Source organism: Elephas maximus, chromosome 21 (genome assembly GCF_024166365.1).
Source record: "Elephas maximus indicus isolate mEleMax1 chromosome 21, mEleMax1 primary haplotype, whole genome shotgun sequence".
Lineage (NCBI taxonomy): Eukaryota > Metazoa > Chordata > Mammalia > Proboscidea > Elephantidae > Elephas > Elephas maximus.
The window spans coordinates 39,464,613-39,490,058 of record NC_064839.1 but is presented as its reverse complement, the minus strand read 5'-3'; the positions used below and the strand labels follow the sequence as shown (position 1 = coordinate 39,490,058).

General features: G+C 40.1%; 1 protein-coding gene across 19 annotated transcripts in view; it reads right to left on the bottom strand.

The window, feature by feature from the left end:
* HYDIN (HYDIN axonemal central pair apparatus protein) overlaps positions 1-25,446 on the bottom strand; it is a 443,907-nt gene that overhangs the window by 256,072 nt on the left and 162,389 nt on the right. For all 19 annotated transcript variants that reach the window (XR_007514557.1, XR_007514558.1, XR_007514559.1 and 16 more), the window contains 5 exons: positions 25,138-25,373; positions 22,676-22,776; positions 19,091-19,226; positions 16,665-16,829; positions 15,178-15,330 (listed from right to left, as the gene is read on the bottom strand). Coding sequence is in view for 15 of the 19 variants with exons in the window: in XM_049863606.1 (XP_049719563.1) it covers positions 15,178-15,330; positions 16,665-16,829; positions 19,091-19,226; positions 22,676-22,776; positions 25,138-25,373 (791 nt within the window). In the remaining 4 variants the exon portion in view is untranslated. The remainder of the gene's footprint in view (positions 1-15,177; positions 15,331-16,664; positions 16,830-19,090; positions 19,227-22,675; positions 22,777-25,137; positions 25,374-25,446) is intronic.

Here is a 25,446-nt window from a genome sequence, read left to right as displayed (position 1 = left end):
AGGCCACAAAGCAACTGTCAACAAAATCCAAAACATAGAGATAATACAAAGTATCTTCTCTGATCACAACACCATCAAAGTAGAAATTAATAACAGGAGAAGCAAGGAAAAAAGTCAAATACATGGAAACTGAACAACACCCTGCTTAAAAACCACTGGGTAATAGAAGAAATCAAAGATGGAATAAAAAAATTCCTAGAATCAAACGAGAATGAAAACACATCATACCAAAACCTTTGGGATACAGCAAAGGCAGTGCTCAGAGGTCAATTTACAGCAATAGATTGTTGTTGTTAAGTGCTGTTGAGTCGGTTCCAACTCATAGTGGCCTTTGTTCTTTAGCAACAAAGTAGAACTGGCCTATAGGGTTTCCAAGGAACAGCTGGTGGATTCAAACTGCCGACCTTTTGGTTAGCAGCCCAACTCTTAACCATCGTGCCAACGGGACTCCATAGCACACATCAAAAAAGAAGAAAGGGAAAAAATCAAAACATTAGCCACACAACTTGAACAAACAGAAAGAGAACAGCAAAAGAAGCCCACAGCCACCAGAAGAAAGGAAATAATAAAGATCAGAGCAGAAAAAAATGAAATAGAGAATAGAAAAACAATAGAAAGAATCAACAAAACCAAAAGTTGGTTCTTTGAAAAGATCAACAAAATTTACAAACCATGGACCAAGCTGACAAAAGAAAAACAGGAGAACGTAAATAACCCAAATAAGAAATGAAATGGGGGACATTACAACAGACCCAACTGAAATAAAAAGGATCATAACAGAGTACTATGAAAAACTACACTCCAACACATTTGAAAACCTGGAGTAAATGGACAAATTTCTAGAAACACACTACCCACCCAAACTAACACTAACCGAAGTTGAAAACCTGAACAGACCCATAATGAGAGAAGAAATTGAAAAGGTAAAAAAAAAAAAAAGACTTCCAACAAAAAAAACCCCTGGCCCAGACAGCTTCACTGGAGAATTCTACCAAACATTCAGAGATGAGCTTACACTAGTACTACTCAAACTATTTCAGCACACAGAAATGAAAGGAATATTTCCAAATTCATTCTAAGAAGCCAACATAACCCTGATATCAAAACCAGGCAAAGACACAACAACAAAGAAAATTACAGACCAATCTCTCTTATGAAGTAGATATAAAAATTCTCAAAATTCTAGCCAGTAGAATTCAGCATCATATGTATTAAAAAAAAAAAAAAAATACACCATGACCAAGTGGGATTCATACCAGGTATGCAAGGATGGTTCAACATCAGAAAATCAGCCAATGTAACCCACCACATAAATAAAAGAATCACATGATCATCTCAATTGATGCAGAAAAGGCATTCAACAAAGTGCAACACCCATTCCTGATACTCTCAATAAAATAGAAATAGAAAGGAAATTCCTCAATGTAATAAAGGGCACCTCTACAAAACCAACAGCCAACATCATTCTTAATGGAGAGAGGCTGAAAACATTCCCCTTGAGAACAAGATAAGGATGTCCTTTATCACCACTCCTGTTTAACATTGGGCTGGAAGTTCTAGCTAAAGCAATAAGGTAAGAAAAAGAAATAAAGGGCATCCAAATTGGAATGAAGAAGTAAAACTGTCCCCATTTGTGGCTGATATGATACTATACATAGAAAATCCAAAAGACTCCATGAGAAAACTACTGGAGCTACCAGAAAGATTCAGCAGAGTAGCAGGATACATGATAAACATAGAAAAATCAGTTGGATTCCTATACACCAATAAAGAAAACTATGAAAAGGAAATCAGGAAAACAATACCATTTATAATAGCCCCTAAACAAAAAAAACAAAAAACTTAAGGAATAAATCTAACCAGGGATGTAAAAGACCTATACAAAGAAAACTACAAAGCACTACTGCAAGAAACTGAAAGAGACTTACATAAATGGCAAAACATACCATGTTCATGGATACACAGACTCAACATTATGAAAATGTCATTTCTACCCAAAGCAATCTACAAAATACAATGCAATCCCAATCCAAATACCAACAGCGTTCTTTAAAGAGATGGAAAAACTAATAAATAACTTTATAGGGAAAGGGAAGAAGCCTTGGCTAAGTACAGCACTATTGAAGAAGAATAAAGTAGGAGGACTCACACTACCTGACCTCAGAACCTACTATATTGCTACGGTAGTCAAAACAGCCTGGTACTGGTACCATAGACACTTTGACCAATGGAACGGAATTGGGAAGCCAGATGTAAATCCATCCACTGACATTCACCTGACATCTGACAAAGTCCCAAAGTCCATCAAACGGGGAAAAGACAGTCTTTTTAACAAATGGCAAAACTGGATGTCCATCTGCAAAAAAATGAAACAGGACCCATACCTCACACCATACACAAAAACTAATTAAAACTGGATCAAACACCTAAATATAAAACCAAAAACTATAAAGCTCACAGAAGTAAAAATAGGGTCAACTCTAGAGGCCCTAATACACGGCATTAACAGGATAAAAAACATAACTAACAATACACAAACACCAGAAGATAAGCTAGATAACTGGTACCAAAAAAAAACCAAACCCAGTGCTGTCGAGTCAATTCTGACTCATAGCGACCCTAGAGAACAGGGTAGAACTTCCCCATAGAGTTTCCAAGAAGCGCCCGGTGGATTCGAACTGCCGAGCCTTTGGTTAGCAGCTGTAGCACTTAACCACTACGCCACCAGGGTTTCCAGATAACTGGTATCTTCTAAAAATTAAACACTTATGCTCATTAAAAGACTTCACCAAAAGAGTAAAAAGAGAACCTGAAGACTGGGAAAAAAATTTTGGCTATGACAAATCCAACAAAGGTCTAATTCTAAAATCTACAGGAAAATCCTTGCAACAAAAAGACAAATAATCCAATTAAAAATGGGCAAAGGATATGAACACACCTCACCAAGAAGACATTTGTCTTAGGCTGAGTTCTCTAGAGAAGCAAAACCAATAAAGTGTATAAATACATACGCAGAGAGAGATTTATATCAAGCAAATGGCTCACGTGGTCGGAGGCTGGAATGTCCCAAGTTCTTGGGTCAGGATAGAGGCTTCTCCTGATTCACATAGCCACAGGGCCTGGCAAAGCCAAGATTGGCAGGTCAGAGAGCAGGGCTCTTGCTCATGGGCTGTGAAGATTGAGGAATCCCAAGATTGGCAGGCAACACCGCAGGTAAGCTGCTAGCTCAAGTCCCAAGAACCAGAAGTCAGACGAACAATAGCCAGCTGCAGGGATCCAGGCCACATGCCCAATGAAATTTCCTTTCAACTGATTGGTTATTCACAGCAGATTCCATCAGAGGGGAGATCACATATCAAATCTCAACAGCAATGTAATCACATTATATGACTGCCAAAACACTGAGAATCATGGCCCAGCCAAGTTGACACACGATCCTAACCATCATAGCATTCAAGCAGCTAACAGATACATGAGGAAATGCTCACCATCACTAGCTATTAGAGAAATGAGATACCATCTCACCCCGACATCACTGGTATGAATCAAAAAAACAGAAAATAACAAAAGCTGGAGTGGCTGTGGGGAGATTGGAACTCTTATACACTGTGCGGAGATTGGAACTCTTATGCGTTGCTGGTGGGAACGCAAAAAGGTACAACCATTTTGGAAAACGACCTAGTGCTTCCTTAAAAAGCTAGAAGTAGAAATACTGTATGATTCAGCAATCCCACTCCTAGGAATATATCCTAGAGAAATAAGAGCCATCACACGAATAGACATATGCACACCCATGTTCACTGCAGCATTGTTCACAACAGCAAAAAGATGGAAACAACCTAGGTGCCCAACAACTGAGGAATGGATAAACAAACTCTGGTACATACACACAATGAAGCACTGTGCAACGATAAAGAACAATGGTAATCTTTGAAGCATCTCACCACATGGATGAATCTGGTGGGCCTTATGCTGAGTGAAATAAGTCAATCACAAAAGGACAAATATTGTATGAGACTACTACTATAAAAACTCATGATAACGTTTACACACACAAAAAAATCTTTGATGGTTATGAGGAAGGGAGGGGATGGAAGGAAAAAGCAATAAATAGACAATAGATAAGTGGTAACTTTGGTGAAGGGTAAGATAGTACACAATACCGGGGAAGCCAGCACAACTTTGTGCAAGGGAAGATCATGGAAGCTCCATAGACACCTTCAAACTCCCTGAGGGATCAAATTACTGGGCTGAAGGCTTTGGGGACCATAGTATTGAGGAATAGCTAGCTCAGCTGGTATAACATAGTTTATAAAGAAAATGTTCTACATTCTACTTTGGTTAGTAGTGTCTGGGGTCTTAAAAGCTTGTCAGTGGCCATCTAAGGTACTCCTCTGGTCTCACTCATCTGGAGCAAGGGAGAATGAAGAGAATCAAAGATACAAGGGAAAGATTAGTCCAAAGGACTAATGGACCACAACTACCACAGCCTCCACCAGACAGAGTCCAGCAAAACTAGATGGTGCCCAGCTACCACCACCGATTGCTCTGACAGGGATCACAATAGAGGGTCCTGGACAGAGCTGGAGGAAAAATATAGAACAAAATTCTAACTCACACGCACACAGAAAAGACCAGAGTTACTGGTCTGACAGGGTGGAGAAACCCCAAGAATATGGCACTGGACATTTTTATAGCTCAGTACTGAAATCATTCCTGAGGTTCACGCTTCAACCAAAGATTAAAAAAAAAAAATTTTTTTTAATTTTAATTTTAGTTTTTTTTAGACAGGCCCATAAAACAAGATGAGATTAAATGGGCACACCAGCCCAGGGAAAAGGACTAGAAGGCGTGAGGTGACAAGAGAGCTGGTAATACGGAACCCAAGGTCAAGAAGGGGTGAGTTGTTGACATGTCGTGGGGTTGGAATCAATGTCATAAAACTATACATGTATTGTTTACTGAGAAACTAGTTTGCTCTGTAAGCCTTCATCTAAAGTACAACAAAAAATTGAACAACAAAAAAAAGATGTACCCAAGTGCTGTCCTATGGAAAACTCCACCATGTCACACAGACCCCTCCAGTCTCTATCCCTTTGCTTGTGACAGGGAAGAGGTAATGTATATGGAGAAAGAGTATGATTTTCTTCCTGATACGCATCATCTAATCTTGCTGGATGTTTGCTGGAGATTTCACCCCATGAACAAACTTACATTAACAAACAAACATGCTGCTTAATGCACATCTTCCTGTTTTTGGTCAACATATAAAGCTGTTTATTTCATTTTGTACTGGCTTAATATGGAATATTACTGTCCGTCATTAGTACACAAAATAGGCGGACCAAATGTTTTTGTTGATAATGACAGTGATAGCCAGACTTTAAAAGTGACAGGAGTTGGGTTAATCATGATGCTGGTGATGGGGAAGCACTTATGAATTTTTACAGAGGAGGGAAGTCAGATTTTGAAAAAAGCCCCATATTTGATCCATATAAAGGAAGTTTTACCTTAATATTCCTCTATGATGGCAAGTAATAACTACATCATATAAAAATACTACCTAAATAATAACTAACTAGAAAAAACAATTTGCCAAAAGTAATTAAGAGCTGGAAAGGCAGAATGAAGATGGAAAGGTTTGCAAAGCATGCAGTGAACAGGATATTTTTCTCTTTTATGGGTAACTCTGTAGCAACAAGAGAACCAAATTTTCTGCTTTCATTTTGGCTTCAGCTTATAGCCCTCAAACTAATCGTAGTCAATCAGTAATGCTGTCAGTCTAAATCCAGGGAAGGTGCTGAACCATCACGTTACCTAACATTCAACCAATAGCTTTCTTTCTCTCAGTGCGGTTTATCGATATGCCCAGTTTAAATCTGTCTTCTGGGTTGCATGCTTAGCTTTGCCAAAGTGAAAGAGGAAGAGGTCTGGGTGGAGGTTAGAGGCTCAAAGCACAGACCTTTGCTGCTGGAGTCTCATGATGTTGTCATCACTGGCATCCTCTTGTCACTGAATGGGTCACTTGGGATGGCTCAGGAGAAGCCCAATCCATTTTGGAATGGCCATGACTTTTATGTGGTAAAATAAAAGATGCCCACCATAATAAGCTAGAATTTTATTCTCTTCTTTCCTTATTCCTTTGAGCTTCTTTTACAGATTTTTCACAATTAAGGCAAAGATATAAGAACTCTGCTCTCTTACCAACCAAGACACATTTCACCATCCTTTTGTAAGTGCTCACATGGTAAAAAGTAGGTAAGAACTGACTATAATAACCATAATGTGGATGGGTCTCATCTAATCAGCTGAAGAGCAAAAACTGAGGTTTCTCAAGGGAAAAGAATTCTGCTTCAAAACCGTAACATGGCTATCCTGCTGGGGTGTCTGGCCCACTGCCTGGCCTACTCATTTCAGACACAAGACTGCCTGAGTTTCTAGCCTGTTGTCTGTCCTATGGATTTTGGATTTGCCAGCCAAATTCACACGAGCCAATTCCTTAAAATAAATTAATCTCTCTGTGTGTGTCTGTGTGTGTGTATATATATATATATATATACATGAATGTATATGTGTATACACACATATCTTACTGGTCTGTTTCTCTGGAGAACCCTGACTAATATAGGTCCAATGTAATCACAAGGGTCCTTATAAGAAGGAAGCAGGTGGATCAGAGACAAAGAGAGAAAAAGTAAAGACAAAAGCAAGAGATCAGAGAGAAGAGAAGATGCTTTGCTGCTGGCTTGAAGATGGAGGAAGGAGCCTTGAACCAAAAAGTATAGGTAGTCTTCAGACGCTGAAAAAGGCAAGGAAGCAGATTATTCCCTAGAGTCTCAAAAAGACATGAAGTCTTAGGGACACATTTTAGACTTCAGGCCTCTAGAACTATAAGACAATACATTTGTTACACAGCAATAGGAAATTAATACACATGCAAATTGAAACTCAGTTTATCATTAGATTATTAAAAATTCAACCATATGCTGTTTAAAAGAGACTCATCTATACAAATGAACACACAAAACATTTTAAAATAAAGAAAAAGATATACCAGGTAAATACTAACTAAAACAAAACTGATATAATGATAGTACTATCAGGCAAAATAGAACTTAAATCAGAAATTATGACTAGAATTAAGATGGACATAATATATTGAGAAAAAGGGAATCAAAGTTACAAATTTATATGCCTCTATCAAATATCCTTGAAATATATAAAGCAAAAATTGACATAATTATAAGAATAAATGGAAAAGTAGGAGATTTTAATAAAATGGTATCAGAAATGTATATCAAACAAATAATTAGTAAGCCTATAGAAGATTTGAACACTATAATTAATAAGATTGATCTAACACACACACATACACACATATAGAGGCAGCTATATAGACTATTACACTCAATATCTAGAGCATATATATTCTCTTTAGGTCATGTGGAATACTTATAAAACCCATTCATATGCTATATCCTCTAGAAACAAGCCACGTGCTCCAACTTCAATATAATTAAATTAAAATTTACCCATTAAAAGCCATAAGTATGAAGATGTCAATGCCAGGTGAATTCCAGTGTCACTGACATTTGTATACAAGCTCTGTTAACTGTACACAAGGCTGAATTAGAGCCAAGAGTAAAATGTAAAGGATTCCAAATGCTCCTAAACAAGTGCTGAGCAATGCGCTTGCCCTAGCAAGGGACACCCACGCAAAGAAGGCATCTACCTTCCAACCCAGTGCCACTCCCTCGCCCTGGTTTCTGCTACTCACCCAGAGAGAGGGAATCTGTTTTCTGGGGAGAGCTCACTATACAAGTGGAGCCACACCCTCCTGCCAAAAGGGCCTTTCCAAGATTAGTCCAAAGGACTAATGGCCCACAACTACCACAGCCTCCACCAGACTGAGTCCAGCACAACTAGATGGCTTCCAGCTACCACCACCAGCTGCTCTGACAGGGATCATAATAATCTGACAAGGATTACAACAGAGGGTCCTGGACAGGGCTGGAGAAAAATGTAGAGCAAAATTCTAACTCACCAAAAAAAAAAAAGACCAGACTTGCTGGTCTGATAGAGACTGGAGAAAATCCAAGAGTACGGCCCCTGGACACCCTTACAGCTCAGTATTGAAGTCACTCCTGAGGTTCACCCTTCAGCCAAAGATTAGCCGGGCTCATAAAACAAAATGAGACTAAATGGGCACACCAGCCCAGGGGCAAGGACGAGAAGGCAGGAAGGGACAGGAGAGCTGGTAATGCGGAACCCAAGGTAGAAATGGGGAGAGTGTTGTCATGTTGTGGGGTTGGCAACAAATGTCACAAAATGATATGTGTATTAATTGTTTAATGAGAAACTAGCTTGCTCTGTAAAACTTCATCTAAAGTACAGTAAAAAAAAATTAAAAATAAGGGGGGGCTTTCTATGTTCTGTTCTCATGTTCTGATATTTATTTCCGTCCCTCTGAACCAGAAGTGACTTATTCTGTTGTTTTGGGTTCTTCAGCTTAAATCCAAATAAGTCAGCCCCTTGGGAGCCTTTAGGGGTGGCTAATATTTCAGGCCTTCCAAGCAAAGAACTGACTGCTTGTAGTAATAAATGTTTACACTCAGGATAAGCTAAGCTTTAACAGCACAGAAAATACACTCTTCATTGTCTCTTTTTTTTTTTAAATCTTTTTTTGAATAGCATTTGTTTCTGAGCAATTCAAAATAGCTCTGTCATTTATCTTCCCAACACCACTGTAAAGGTGGGCTTTCAGCTGCTAACAAACGCATGTTTTTTGCTAAAGGAGAATCCAATCACAGTGGTGGCCATGATGCAAGGGCCATTCACAAGGCTGAACATGGCAGAGCATGGCAGTCAGCTGAAAGTGGGTGCCACATGTGGGAAGGGCTGACGCTCCTGGCAGCCAAGAAAGGAGAGAGAATGACCACTCCTGGCAGGGCATCCAACAAGACAAGAGGAGAACAACTTCTAGCAACTGAATTTGTAGCAAAAATGCAAGGAGTAAAGAATGTGCTCTTGGCCCTACTTATTTTCGAGTGAGCTAGAAATTAAATGCAGTAAGTATTTCATCACCACTAACCTGGGTATTGAGCTCTAGGCTTGGTCACGAAACAAACAATGAATTGAAACTCTCTCCTAACGCTTAGCAATTTCTGTGAGAATGAGTTTGAAGGTTCGGTACTGTATGAAGTTGAAATTTAATGAATGGTATGTCACTATCTTCCCACAGTAGTTAATTTCTAAGTTAGCTTTAATTTCTATAATATTAACATGTATAACATATACTATAAAATCCAACAAAAATTCTAGCTGAAATATGAAATGAGTTTAATTTTCACCTAAGAAAACTACAGTTGAAACTACTTTTATACTGTATATTAAAAAAACAAAAAAAACCCTGTTTTGTTGATTCCAATTCATAGCGACCCTGTAGGACAGAGCAGAACTGCCCCAAAGGGTTTCTAAGGTTGTATATCTGTATGGAAACAGAATGCCACATCTTTTTCCTGTAGAGCAGCTGGTGGGTTCAAATCATTGACCTTTTGGTTAACAGCTGAGCACTTAATCACTGTGCTACCGGAACTCCTACTTTTATGCTACAAGGGCAATCAAATCAAACACACTGTCCAAGAGAGGTTTGAGGGAAAAGGAAATATTCTATAGCAGATCACTCATATCACACTTTGGTTCCCTGGAACTAGAGTACATTGATTTCAGATGACATTAAAGAATCAAAAGATAGGATCATAAAATCTTTGTGTTGTTTTTGTTAGGTGTTATTGAGTCGGTCCTGACTCATAGCCACCCTATGTACAACAGAACAAAACATTGCCCAGTCCTGCGCTATCCTCACAATCGTTGCTATGCTTAAGCCCACTCTTGCGGCCACTGTGTCAAACCATCTCATTAAGGGTCTTCCTCTTTTTTGCTGACCTTCTACTTCACTAAGCGTGATGTCTTTCTCCAGGGACTGATCCTCCTGACAACATGTCCAAAGTATGTGAGATGTAGTCTCGCCATCCTTGTTTCTAAGGAGCATTCTGGTTGTACTTCTTCCAAGACAGGTTTGTTCGTTCTTTTGGCAGTCCATGGTATATTCAATATTCTTCTCCAACACCACAATTCAAAGGTATCAATTCTTCTTTCATCTTTGCATAGGAGGCGATTGAAAACACTATGGCTTGGGTCAGGCGCAGGTTAGTCAACACTTTGCTTTTTAACACTTTAAAGAGGTCTTTTGCAGCAGATTTACCCAATTCAATGAGTCTTTTGATTTCCTGACTGCTACTTCCATGGGTGCTGATTGTGGATCCAAGTAAAATGAAATTCTTGACAACTTCAATCTTTTCTCCATTTATCATGATGTTGCTTATTGGTTCAGTTGTGAGGATTTTTTGTTTTCTTAATGTTGAGGCGTAATCCATACTGAAGGCTGTGGTCTTTGATCTTCATCAGTAAGTGCTTCAAGTCCTCTTCATTTTCAGCAAGTGAGGTTGTGTCGTCTGCATAACACAGGTTGTTAATGAGTCTTCCTCCAATATTGATGTCCCGTTCTTCTTTAAATAGTCCAGCTTCTCGGGTTATTTGCTCAGCATACAGATAGAATAGGTATGGCGATAGGATACAGCCCTGACGTACACCTTTCCTGACTTTAAACCACTCAGTATCCCCTTGTTCTTTTCAAACGAGTGCTTCTTGATTTATGTACAGTTTCCTCATGAGTACAATGAAGTGTTCTGGAATTCCCATTCTTCACCATGTTATCCTTAATTTGTTATGATCCACAAAGTCGAATGCCTTTGCATAGTCAATAAAACACAGTTAAACATCTTTCTGGTATTCTCTGCTTTCAGCCAGGATCCATCTGACATCAGCAATGATATCACTGGTTTCACAGCCTCTTCCGAATCTGGCTTGAATTTCAGGCAGTTCCTGTCGATACACTGCTGCAGTCGGTTTTGAATGATCTTCAGCAATATTTTACTTGCGTGTGATTTTAATGATATTCTTCAATAATTTCTGCATTCAGTGGGACACTTTTCTTGGGAATAGGAATAAATATGGATCTCTTCCTGTTGGTTGGCCAAGTAGCTGTCTTCCAAATTTCTTGGCATAGACGGATGGGTACTTCCAGTGCTGCATCCATTTGTTGAAACATCTCAATTGGTATTCTATCAATTCCTGGAGCCTTTTTTTTGCCAATGCTTTCAGTGCAGCTTGGACTTCTTCCTTCAGTACAAGTGGTTCCTGCTCATATGGTACCTCCTGAAATGGTTGAATGTCGACCAATTCTTTTTGGTATAGTGACTCTGTATTCCTTCCATCTTCTTTTGATACTTCCTGCATTGTTTAATATTTTCCCCCATAGAATCCTTCAGTATTACAACTTGAGGCTTGAATTTTTTCTTCAGTTCTTCAGCTTGAGAAACGCAGACCGTGTTCTTCTCTTTTGGTTTTCCATCTCCAGGTCTTTGCCCATGTCATTATAATATTTTACTTTGACTTCTCAAGCCATGCCTTGAAATCTTCTGTTCAACTCTTTTACTTCATCACATTTCTTCCTTTTGCTTTAGCTACTCGATGTTCAAGGGCAAGTTTCAGAGTCTCTTCTGACATCCATTTTGGTCTTCTTTCTTTCTTGTCTTTTTAATGATCTCTTACTTTTTTTATGTATGATGTCCTTGATGTCATTCTACAACTTGTCTGGTCTTCAGTCATTAGTGTTCAAAACGTCGAATCTATTCTTGAGATGGTCTCTAAGTTCAGGTTGGATATACTCAAGGTCGTACTTTGGCTCTTGTCGACTTGTTTTAATTTTCTCCAGTTTCAACTTGAACTTTCATAGAAGCAATTGATGGTCTGTCCTACAGTCAACCGCTGGCCTTGTTCTGACTGATTGATATTGAGCTTTTCCATCATCTCTTTCCACAGATGTAGTTGATTTGATTCCTGGGTATTCCATCTGGTGAGGTCCTAGTGTATGGTCACCATGTATGCTGGTGAAAAAGGTATTTGTAATGAAGTAGTTGGTCTTGCAAAATTCTATCATGTGACTTCCGGCATTGTTTCTATCACCAAGGCCTCATTTCCCAACTACTGATCCTTCTTGTTTCCAACTTTCACATTCTAATCTCCAGTAATTAACAGTGCATCCTGATTGCACGTTCGATCAATTTCAGACTACAGAAGTTGGTAAAAATCTTCAATTTCTTCATCTTTGGGCTCAGTGGTTGGTGTGTAAGTTTGAATAATAGTCATCTTAACTGGTCTTCCTTGTATGCATATAGATATTATGCTATCACTGACAGCATTGTACTTCAGGATAGATCTTGAAATGTTTTTTTGACAATGAACTCAATGTCATTCCTCTTCACATTTTCATTCCTGGCATAGTCGACCATATATGACTGTCCTATTCAAAATGGCCAATACTAGTCCATTTCAGCTCACTAATGCCTGGGATATCAATGTTTATGTGTTCCATTTCTTTTTTGACAGCTTCCAATTTTCTTAGATTCATACTTGTACATATTCCAGGTTCTGATTATTAATGGATGTGTGCAGCTGTTTCTTCTCATTTTGAGTCATGCCACATCAACAAATGAAGGTCCCGAAAGCTTGACTCCATTCATGTCATTAAGGTTGACTTTTCTTTGAGGAGGCAGCTCTTCTCCAGTTGTATTTTGAGTGCCTTCCAACCTGAGGGGTTTATCTTCTGGCACTGTATCAGACAATGTTCCGCCGCTATTCATAAGGTTTTCATTGGCTAAATCGTTTCAGAAGTAGACTGTCAGGTCCTTCTTCGTAGTCTGTCTTAGTCCGGAAACTCAGCTGAAACCTGTCTGCCATGGGTTACTCTGCTGGTGTTTGAATACTGGTGGCATAGCTTCCAGCATCACAGCAAGACTCAAGCCCCCACAGTATGACAAACTGACAGACACGTGAGGGTAAGACCTTTGAGGAAAATGAAAAGTCCCATTTTAACAAACCAGCTGGGTCATTCAATATATTAATAACAAACAAGAGATCTTTCATGTGCTTTTGTTCTTAAAAACGTCACTATCAGTTGCCATAAAAGATATTTGAGAAGGAAAGGAAAGGTGGTAGACAGGGAGAAGTTGCTGTATTTGCTTTTAAGCTTTCTTAAGGTCTCCGTGTTGTCTCTAGCCATCTCTTTCCTCTGTAATCCACTAAGACCTTCCCTTGTCAACCCCTCTGTGTTCTGGACAGGTCTCTTACTCTTTTTCTCTCCAAACATCAACTCTGCACATAAAAAACTGAACCATGAAACAAAACTTCCTAAGCAATACCTCATACTTTTTCCTAAACACATCAACTAATCAATTAGAAAAAGACCAGGGTAAGCATCTTTTCTATAATGTTTTTCTTTAAACACTATTAAACATTACTCTTTACACAAGATCCACAAAGCACTGGGGTTGTATCAGAACCTTATATTAAAAAGAGCAGTAACTGTTACATGGAAATGGCTGTTTTTATAAAGAATAACGATAAATATAATGAAAAATTAATAATGATAATGATAAATGGCTACCAATTAGAACTAATGACTCTCTGATGAGCCATCACAAGTCAGTAGAAAAGTTTGATATCATTTCTTCTGATAATGGCTGTTATAAAATTACTAGTATGTTATTCTCCAGAAATATCTGACAAGTGGTAAAACTAAACGTTAGCTCTCATTGGTGTCTGGGGTCTTAAACACTAGCAAGCAGCCATCTAAGATGCATCAGTTGGTCTCAACCCACCTGGAGCAAAGGAGAATGAAGAACACCAAAGACATATGGTAAAGATAAGCCCAAGAGACAGAAAAGGCCACATAAACCAGAGACTACATCAGCCTGAGACTGGAAGAACTAGATGGTGCCCGGCTCACATTGATCGCTGCCCTGACTGGGAAAACAACAGAGAATCCCTGATGGAGCAGGAGAGCAGTGGGATGCAGATCTCAAATGCTCATAAAAAGACCAGGCTTAATGGTCTGAGACTAGAGGGACCCTGGAGGTCATGGTTCCTCGACCCTTCATGAGCCCAAGATTGGAACCATTCCCGAAGCCAACTCTCCAGACATGGACTGGACTAGACTATAAGATGGACAGTGGTGCTGGTGAGGAGTAAGCTTCTTGGCTCAAGTAGACACATGCAACTATGTGGGCAACTCCTGTCTGGAGGCGAGATGAGAAGGAAGAGAGGGATGGGAGCTGGTTGAATGGACACTGGGAATACAGGGTGGAGAGAAGGAATGTGTTGTCTCATTAGGGTGAGAGCAGCTAGGAGTACATAGCAAGGTGTGTATAACTTTTTTTGTATGAGAGACTGACTTGATTTGTAAACTTTCACTTAAAGCACAATAAATAAATTAATTAAAAAAATGTTAGCTCTCATTCAAATGTCAATAATTTGGGAATAGGAGGAGGGCTATCCCATTTAAACATTTATATTTAAATTTAGAAAATTATTTCTAAAATCAAGACTACTTTCAATTACTAGATTAGAAATTCCTAAACTCTGTAAAAAAAACCAAAATTATCTCCAATCTTCTGGAGAAAAGTTAGGTTATAGCACACTAGTAGGTGTAAATGTCATTTTGATATTCACTCTTACACTCATTTCTGGTACCATTTTATATTTATCTTTGCTTTGTTGTTTTCTTTCATTTCTACTTTTGGTAAATACTATTCTGTTGTATTTCGCAAATTCTTATAAACTAAGATATTCCCAGAAGGAAGAGAGACTACAAATAGAATAAACATACCAACATATTTGTAGCCAGAGGGATTAAAATTAAATATAATGAAGTGCTTTCAGTTACAAAGACATTTAACAAGTATTTTTGGAGGGAGGTCCTGGGCTTAGGTAGAGCTCAATAAGCAGATCTTGTTGACCTCTGGAATAGCTTCCCAAACTGGGATTATATTATTTACTTGTTTATAAAAAGATACACATATTGTGCTTCTTAATCACTAAGAGAATTCTAATAAAGAGGAACTGGGGATGGGGATGGCATGGTTTAGTGCAGTTTGACCATGTAAATCTCTGTTTCCAGTGATCATTTTCAAAGATGTGGCAAAAATAGGGCCACTGCCTATAAAAGATCTTCCAAAGCTGTGTTTTCATCACATGGCACTTCCACAACCTACTCACCATGCGTGCCCGAAATAATGCAGGAATGAAGGACTGGTTGGACAGATTGAGAACCCTGGAGAAGTCCTTTAGGGCGTAGATATTGCCAAAATCAATTTTAGTGGGATGTACGTAAATAACTGGGCCTTCTCCGATGCTCTTTAAGTGACATTCCTGCATTCCACGAGAGAGAAAGAACACGAGAATAGATGAAAATGGCTGGCCTTTAAAGTCAATTAAAACAAATATTTCTAGCCATCCTTTTAATAAAAAGTAGAGGCATAAAAGGTGATCATTAGAACACACATTCCTTCTCACTGGTACAGAGTGACATAGGGATGGCCAGGCTGGGTCAGACCTGTGGTCCACCCAGCTGGAATTCCTCCCCAAGGAGGATGGGCAGCTTCCCCAGCTCAGGCCACAGCCACACACTGAGGGAGAAACAGGATTTTGGTTTCCTGGATCCTTCCTGGTACTCTATCCTCAAGCACACTTACATGGGGTTAAGAACCTGCACTGTGGAGTTAGACGTGGCTGGGTTTGAGTTCCAGTTCTGTTGCTTTACTAGCATAAGAAAGGGCAGGGCCACTGTACACAGTGGTACAGGTTGGATGCTGCAATCCATCCCTTGCTCTGCTTCCCTCGTCCTGCTCCCTTGGCAGGGTACTGTGTCTGCCCAAGGGCTGGGACCACGCTCTCATGGGACTGCATCTGTGTAGAGGGGAGCACAGGGTAGGCTAGCAGGGCCCAGGACTGGTGGCATGTTTCAGGGTTGGCCTGCCTTGGTGATGTTACTTTATAAGTCAGGTGGCTTATCTATGGCCTCTTAAGTGGAAAAGAGAAAAGCAAAATACTAGTTTATTAAACTCTCTTAAGTAATCAGAATCAATTCAAGCAAATGTCAGCTGCCATCATCCTGCTTCCAAGTAAACCAAAGGTCTAGGGATACATATATTCCTGGACAAACTCCTTCAGGATTCAAGATTCATTCTTCAATCCAGCTCAAGCTGCAGACAGCCTTCCATAATCCCTCTTCCCTCGCTTGAAGACAGACTATTTCTCCTAAAAGCTTAAGTAGGTTAATTTAGGCTGTAAGTCCAGTCAACACACAAAAAAAGAGACCTGGTGAACAATCACTGAAACAATTTGACAGACCACATGCCACACACTAGTGACACCAAACCCAGTTTTGTACCAGAAACACCCAGGGAGGTTGTTAAAAAAAAAAACAGATGGGCTGGCCCCTTCCCCTCAGAGGGGGATACACTTGATACTCAACTAGGTTTAAAAACAATTGTCATAAAACTCCCCTACTTCCTTATGTATTGGCAAATCGATTCCCTAAATAACACAGCACTAGTATTTTAGCATTGCAGAATGGAAATGTAAAACTGGAACTACAAACTGGAGGATGTACAAATATGGCATATGCCTTAAATGAGGAAGCTTGATATGTTTCACAAGAAGTACAGCAATTTCAGCTGCAATTCTGAAAATCTGGCTCTCACCATAGGAGGGTCTTGGCTCCCAAAGGTGGAGATGTAGACAATGGATTTGTGTTCTCCAGGGACCTGGGTCTCCAGGGCCAGAGGTATGTCCATGGTGCTGTGGGGAGGAATGACCCCACAGGGGTTGGGGCTTGAAAGCAGCACAGCAGGTACATCCTCATATAGCTGGTGGAAGAGAAAAGTCAAAGGGATAATCGAGCCCAAGGCCTGGTATGGAATAAATATGATATTAAGTTATTTTGAAACAAGTGTTGTCCTGAGTCTATGGAGGCTTTTTAGAAAGGCATCACTGCTCAAACAAGAAAATGGGGATAAGCACGCCAATTCAGCCAGAAGAAATTTTGGTTAAATGGAGAGTGCATAAGGTCTCAAATCCAAAGTTCATAACATAGCAAGGTGTATAAATTATCCAAAACATGAATTAGTTCAAGACAATAGCTTCCCACTGCTGAATTCCTTAACCTGGCCCCCTACACTTTCAGGCCTCACACCTCCACTCCAACCTCATCCCTTCGCATTCCATCAATAGAGGCCCTGGTATTTCCTGAACACATTACACTTTTTCCCATCTATAACCCTTGGTACGTGTAGTTACCCTTCCTGGAATGCTGTTTCCTTTCAGCCTACCTGGCATACTTACCTTCAACTACCTGCCCCCCACCCAGGTATCTCCGGGGCTCTGGGGTGGGGGCTTTTCCTCTGTCCCCAGGGAGCATCCCTTGTGGTCCTTTTCCACAGCATGCACTGTGCAGCACTGCCACTGTCTATTTGTCTATCTTCCAGGGACTGTAAACTTCTTGGGGCATGACTGGGCCTCTCCTCTCTACATGCCCACTTCCTGGCCCAAAGCATATGCTTACTACATATATTTTAATTGAGGGAAGGTTCATCTAACATAAAATTAACTATTTTAAAATGAACAATTCAGTGGTACTTACCACATTCACAATGCTGGGTAACTTCCACCTCTATCTAGTTTCAAAACATTTTTATCACCCCAAAAGGAAACCTAATACCCATTAAGCAGTTTCTCCCTAACCCTCTCTACAGCCCCTGGCAGCCACCAATCTGCATTCTCTCTAGGTATATACCTATTCTGAATATTTCATATAAATGGAATTATACATTATGTGGTCTTTTATGACAGGCTTTTTTCACTAAGCTAATATTTTCAAGGTCCATCCGCATTGTAGCATGTACCAGTATTTCTTTCCTTTTTTATGGCCAAATGATATTCTACTGTACGGATATGCCACATTTTGTTTATTCACTCATCAGGTGATGAACATCTGGGTTATTTCCATCTTCGAGTATTGTGAATAGTGCTGCTATGAAGATTCATGTATACGTATCAATGCATGCATTTTAAATGAGGGAATGAATGAATGAATGTAATCCAGTATTTACCAACATGTGTTCCTCAGCACCCTGTTCTACAGCATATCACTATCTTTTTATGCAGCAACAACAATAATGATCCCACAGGGCATGGAGTTTGCATTTGTTCCTCATATGACTTGGATTTCCAGATGACATGGAATGCCCTTCTGGTTACTCTGAATATGATTCATTTTTGTCGAGTTCCCATTTAAAACAAAAAGCACAATGACAGGATCAGCAAAGTTCTGGCTGTGCTCTGACTGGTGGCTGTGTCCTTGTTTCAGTTGAACCTGTACCTGTTACGTGGCCTCCTGTGGCCCCTGTACTGCTCTTTTACCTTATATTGAACTTGTAGCCACATAAAACCTCCACTTGATTTTTTGGGATGGATTTTTATTAGAGCACTATACTTGCATAACTGAGTTTTAAACCAAAACATATTTCTGGCAAATTGTATCTTATTAGTAACTTCTGTTACTCTTATCTGTACAGATCTCTTTGAATCTTTCATCTATACGTTTAACTTTTTAGTCTCCTTTTTTTACCTAGCTAGGTGTTGTGGCATGTAGACAGAAAAATTTCATAAAACTTTAAGGTATAATACCTCTTTCCTCATTCTTCTAGCCTTCTGGTCCCACAAATCCATCGACGAATATTGCATCACTGTATCTTTGTAATGCTGTTCAAGTCACAGCTGCGGACATAAGTGAACACTCCTGGCTCTGCCTCATTCTCCACGCATGGGTAAATCCCAGGCAATTATCTGCAGGTGCAACTTCTAGATGTTGGCTTAATCAACCCTTTCCTTTCCTTATCAAGGGAATCTCCCTAGGAAATGAACAACTGTTGGCACCTGCAGCTGCTCATCCATGCAGATGGCCATCCAGCTGTGGTTTTACAATATACCAAGATTATCCGAGGGTTAAAAATAAGAATTACAGAAGGTCATGTGTTCAGGAATACAGCTCTTTAGGAGAATTTCTCTTTCTCATCGAGTGCCTCCAATTGTTGAAAAATTAATACTGACAAAAGATAAAGTAACTTACCTGAGGCAGCACCTCATAGCTTCCTGGGAGGTCATCATTATTGACAAGTTGGATGGTTTTCTCATACGGGTACTTCAGGAAGCAGCGCCCAAAATCCACCTCTGTATTAACCACTTCGAGGGTAGGTACAACACACCTGCTCGAAGGAGCCCAGTTAACAATTTAAAAGGATAGAGAACTTGTTTACATATAGAGAATGCAGAGTCCCAAGTTAAACACATTTGTCATTGTCACAGAGTAGTTTTTCTCTAATAACTACATTAATCATTTTCAAATTGTCTCCCCGTTATCCCTCTCCCTTAGCCCCCAGTCACCACTTTTTTAATAAAAAAGCACTAGAAGCAGGGTGTCTTAAACAGCTGTCTTCTGTGGGTAATGACTAATATTTCCATTGCTATCTATTTATTTTTGTATTTGGCCTTCCTTTGGCAAGAGGCCCCCACGGTGCAAGTTCCTTAGGGTTGTGGATCTGTTCCCATGTCGAACAGGGCCAGTGCCACCAGCATGGGGTCTTAAGTAGCTGTGACACTTCGGACCACTCAGAAAGACCCCCAAGGACTAGCAATAGCTCACACCATCTAAATAATGGTAATGATTCTAATTCCTATGCAGAACAGCTGTCTTGGATGAGCAGACACAGGCAGCTGCTCACCCCAGAACTGGCACTGTGACAGTGGCTCTCAATACCGAGGGGGTGCCGTGGGAGGACAGGGAAGGGAGGAATGAAGCCCTGTGTTTATAGCTGGTTTATTATTGGTGACTTGGGTTTTATTTTGTGGCTGTGACTCTCAATGTCTAACCTAATGATACAGTGTAATGGTTAAAAGCACGGATTTTTGAACCAGACACAGCCAGGTTCAAATGCTGATGTTATTAAGTGTAACCTGTGTGACTGTGGACAAGTTACTTTCCCTCTCTGAGTCCCATTTTCCTCATACGTAAAATGAAGGTAATAACACTCTTAGGGTTGTCATGGGAAATACAGGAGATAATGTAAAGAAAGGGTGTAGTAGCAACCTGTAAGTGCTCAGTAAGAAATAGTTAGCCTAGTACAGGGCATAGCAGGCCACCACTTTGGAGACAGTTACTTTAGGATGCAAATTCTGAAAGCTACCCTTCTATTGAGAGTCAGCAAGCAGTTCTTAAAGATGACATCAAAAGTAATGACACGGAAGAGTCTCTTTTCAGCCTTGAAGTTTGCATTTCCCATTTAGCATAGGTTGAAGTGTCCACTTTGAGCTAGAATGAAAGTTGTTAGTTGATCCAATAACTTTCTTAAAGCTATCCCTTTACTGCCCAAAACACCGTGCCTAAGAGGGTTTACAGTATTTGATTTGGGTCACAGGGTATGTGTTGTAGGAAACTCACAGACTCTAAAAAACTTTTTTTTTTTTTTTTAAATTCAGGATTTCTATTTGATAGCTACAGGGGGAAGATCTCAAAAATATGAGAATAAACGCACATAGAAAAAAAAAATGAAAGAGAAAAAGGCAAACTTGGGTATAGAGAGAACCAGAAGAAAGAGTTTTGCTATTTTTAAACACACACAAACACACACACAAATCAGTTAAGTCTTTGGAGGTAATACTAAGTGACAAGGCAGTGGAGTTCCCTCTGGATAAAGGGAACCCCAATTAAAGTTTTTTTTTAGGGCTGCTATCTGACCTCATCCAAGCCCAAGACACACGAAATGGTACTAGTTATTATCTCCCTACCAACCAGCATATGTGCACCTTCTTTAAGCTACATCTTCATGAGATTCACCGGAGACCGAAATTCTAGGAATTGACATATTAGCATTATCAGAATTTTACTGTCATTTTTCCTATGTCCCACAGACAGAATTTTCATATACACATTCTACAGTCCAGATCTGGACGCTGTTTGCTTTGGGAAGAGTGTGGCCCCAAGATGTTATTTAGGATCACTGTCACCATCAGTAGGTAATACCACCACCCTCAGAAAGCCTCTGTAACTTAGTCAGGGAGACATAATCAGTAAATGGCAGAACCAGGGTTTTAACCTGATACTTTAACAAGTCTACTGCTATTAAAAAAAAAGAGAGAGAGAGAGAAAAGTAGGTGATGGTTCTGAGGAGTTTACATTGTTAGAGATGAGCCTCATTTTGGGGGCCCACTCACAGCCTGCAATACAAGTTACAGTGACAGCATCTGGGAGCAGAACCTTTTGCTAACGGATCATCCCCAGTGGGGACTGAGAGCCCCACTGCATCTCCCAGCTGCACAACTCTGGGGTACTATATTTTAAGATTAAAATAAGAACCTGCAGCTGCTTACCTCTTCCTGCTAAAACCTTTTCTGTTACATACTTGGAAAGTTAGACTCATGAAAGAGCACTATTATTCTTAACACTCTGCAAAACACATACATCCCTGGTGAAGGTTAAAACAGAACACAATACTGGGGAAACCAGCACAGCTTGACCAAGGCAAGGTCATGGAAGCTTCACAGACACATCCAAACTTCCTGAGGAACCGAATTACTGGGCTGAGGGCTGGGGGCCATGGTCTCCAGGGACATCTAGCTCAACTGGCATAACATAGTTTATAAAGAAATGTTCTATATCCTACTTTGGTGAGTGGCGTCTGGGGTCTTAAAAGCTTTGAGTGGCCATCTAAGATACCCCACTAGTCCCACCTTGTCTGGAGTGAGGGAGAATGAAGAAAACCAAAGACACAAGGGAAAGATTAGTCTAAAGGACTAATAGACCACAACTACCACAGCCTCCACCAGACTGAGTCCAGCATAACTAGATGGTGCCCAGCTACCACCACAAACTGCTCTGAAAGGGATCACAATAGAGGGTCCCAGACAGAGCTGGAGAAAAATGCAGAATAAAATTCTAACTCACAAAAAAAGACCTGACTTACTGGTCTGACAGAGATTAGAGAAACCCCGAGAATATGGCCCCCAGACACCCTTTTAACTCAGTACCAAAGTCACTCCTGAGGTTCACCCTTCAGCTAAAGATTAGACAAGCCCATAAAACAAATAAGACTAAATGGGCACACCAGCCCAGGGGCAAGGATTAGAAGGCAGGAGAGGACAGGAAAGCTGGTAACAGGGAATCTAAGCTCGAGAAGGGGTTGGCAGCCAATGTCACAAAACAATATGTGTACTAATTGTTTAATGAGAAACTAGTTTGCTCTGTAAACCTTCATCTAAAGTAAGAAAAAAAAAAAAAAGCAAACAAACACACATATATTCCTTCTCTTATCTCTACCAAAAGTGCTTTCCAAAACCAAACCCACTGCCGTCGAGTCGATTCTGACTCATAGCGACCCTACAGGACAGAGTATAACTGCCCAATAGAGTTTCCAAGGAGAGCCTGGCGGATTCGAACTGCCGACTTCTTGGTTAGCAGCCGTAGCACTTAACCACTGCACCACCAGGGTTTCCCCAAAAGTGCTTTAGTAGTGTTTTAAAGCTTTGTCATTTGATTTTCCAAGAATGCAGAACAAATCCAATGTGAACTGTATGGCAGTCTGCTGCCTTATGAAGAGGCAGGCCATTACTGGCGGCTCCGGGGAGGCTCCAGAAGAGAGAAAGCAGGTGAGTCTGATACCTTGCTGTAATTAAGAGCGCCAGCACTTCTTCTCCAATGCCCTCCACATCTACCACCAGGGCCAGCTCATATTTCTGCACCGTGTTGGAGCATAAGGTCACCTGGAAAAGAAAAAAAAAAAGGTAAAAAGTTGCTCTTCTAAAAAGGCCAGCTTTCTCTTGTACACGGGAGAAAGGAGCCAAGGGAAGGACTACACAGATCAGTGTGATTTTTAAGTGCTTTATCGGACGTATAGCATTTTACATTTTTAGTTGAACGGGTTAAATTTCAGGGTCAGGGCACACTGACTTTCTTTTAAGGGCCAGGTTAGAAAACAAAAGGCTTTTAGTACAATAGGCTTGCTTATTTCTGGGGAGGTTGTATCAAAGAAGTTAGATACCGGCATGAAGGGAAAAAGGACCATGAAGGATGGAAAACAGCAAACAAACTTCAATAATTTCAATTTATACTGGTTCCTAACATCTTTGGGCAGTGTGAATTAGAACATTCAATATGCTGACAAAAACTACAGCTAAATTTATCTTATGGCAAAATAAATGAATGTAACTACCTGATTTCCAAAAAATTCAATAGAAGGACTAGGAGATCAATTAGATAGCCTTTGTTTTACTCAAAACCTTACCCCAATCCCAAATGTTCATTATTAGAATAGAAAATGGTAAGCTCCAAAGAAAGGTCTATCTAAGGCAGTATCTGATCAGACCATAGTTTTTATTTACTGTTCCAAAATTTTACATGTAGGCTTTTGAAAGCCTTGTTACAAATTTTAATTGCTTTAAAATGATTTGTACTGGAGGAGATACTTGTAATTCCAGAAAACAGCTTCTGGCTTGGGTTAAGGCTTTTCTGTCTATAAATTATGTATCAGATACTAATTAAAATTTTTTCAGGTTGCAAAGGGAATCACTGGATGCAAATTTGAGTCCACATAGACCTGGTTAAAGTACAGATCGGGAGGGAAAACAGAAGCTCAAAGAAAGCTTTAAAGGGAAAATAAAGTGAAGACGGAATCATTGATTTGGAAAGAAAACTTGTTAGATTTGGAGAGCAGTCACAGTGCCAGGGTACAGAGATTCCCAATGCACCTGTAACCCCTTATTGTTCATGTTTCTATCTACGGTTAGAAGGCAGACAAGTAAGAGGTTCTGGCCAAAAGCTGCTAGAGAGATGCTATGTCTTCTATAATCTTTCTGTGCTATCCGGGAGATGCTAAAAAATAAAAAGAAAACTAGGTAACATAAAGGCCGAGCATTACTAAGTACAAAAATAATAATTCCATTGCAGAAGCTCTTTTTACCATGAAAGTCACAGTCAACAACTCCGAGAAGTTATAATGATACGTAATACCAAACCTCATTGGACCTGTGGGGAAGCCCACAGATGAGCAGAGAACATCCAGAAGGGAGTTAGGATGCATAAATTCATGGTGAGATGTTATGAAACATTTAAAATAAATTTTGGAGATAAAACATAGATAACTATTCAATGATAATGACTAAAGAGACAATTACCAACCTCAGCTACAAATTCTTATTTTTTTTTTTTCTTTCCCAAAGGGTACAAAATCAGTTCAATTTAACGTAGCTTTCAATATTGCTAGACCTAACTATTTGGAGAAGCAAAAATAAGTGAGCAGAGACAGCTAAAACATTACTCAGTTAACTGGGAAAATATTCTGCTGGTAGCATCACCGGGCCATCACCATAGCACCACCCCCCCCCCGCCCTGACTTCAGACAGAGCATAGAAGGGTGAATAAACTCCCTCCTCACTACTATTCCTAGAGACCTAAAGAGAAATCACTGTGAGCCACATCACAACCACGGTGGCCCTGAAGCCCAGACTCACATTAAAAATCTGAATAAACTACATTTCATCTGTGGCATAAATCTGGACATTGATTGGTATAAAGTCTGAAGAAGAGGTGAACCTAATTCTCAATGAGTTCTTTCATCTTTTTATATTAGTACTGACCGCTGGGTGTATGGAAACCCTGGTGGCATAGTGGTTAAGAGTGATGGCTGCTAACCAAGAGGTTGGCACTTTGAATCTACCAGCCACTCCTTGGCAACTCCATGGGACAGTTCTATGCTGTCCTATAGGTGGCTATGAGTTGGCATCGACTCAATGGCAATGGGATTGGTTTCTGGTTTGGTGGGTGTATGTCGGTACAGAGCAGTGGTTTCACTAGAAATACATAGAATCCATATTCTGGAGAATGCAGGCATCTAGACTGATGTAAATCCACTGGAGTACTGTGAGTTCCTTTGCCCAATATATTTGTATCTGGGTTCTTTTGCTACCTAATTTATTTAATTTTATAGGCCCCCTTTTCTATGTGAGTTGTCAGGCATTTCCTCCCAACGACACTGAGCACAACAGAGCAAACCCTAGATGTGGTCCAAATTGCTATTAGAGAGTTGAAGTGCTTGGTCATGTGTGCTGGGAGTTTCTGAGCTTTACCCGAATAGCAGCAAATCCCTGCGGGCGAATGGTGCCACAGCTAGGTGTGATGGTGAATTCCCTTGGTTTCATTGCCGGTATTTCTTCCTTGTTCAAAGATGGTTTTTTATTGTTTGAATTCTGCTTGAAACTTGAAATGCTTTTACTTCCAAGGCCATCCCCAGGGACACGCAGTTTGAAGGTCATGGGGACCAAGGAGGTATTATTGAGGGAACAGATCAAAGTGTGAGGAAACCCTAGAAAACAAAATAGGAGGTGAGAGAGAAAAGCCCCACAATATTCTCCTCCCTTGATCCTAGGGCCTCCCCT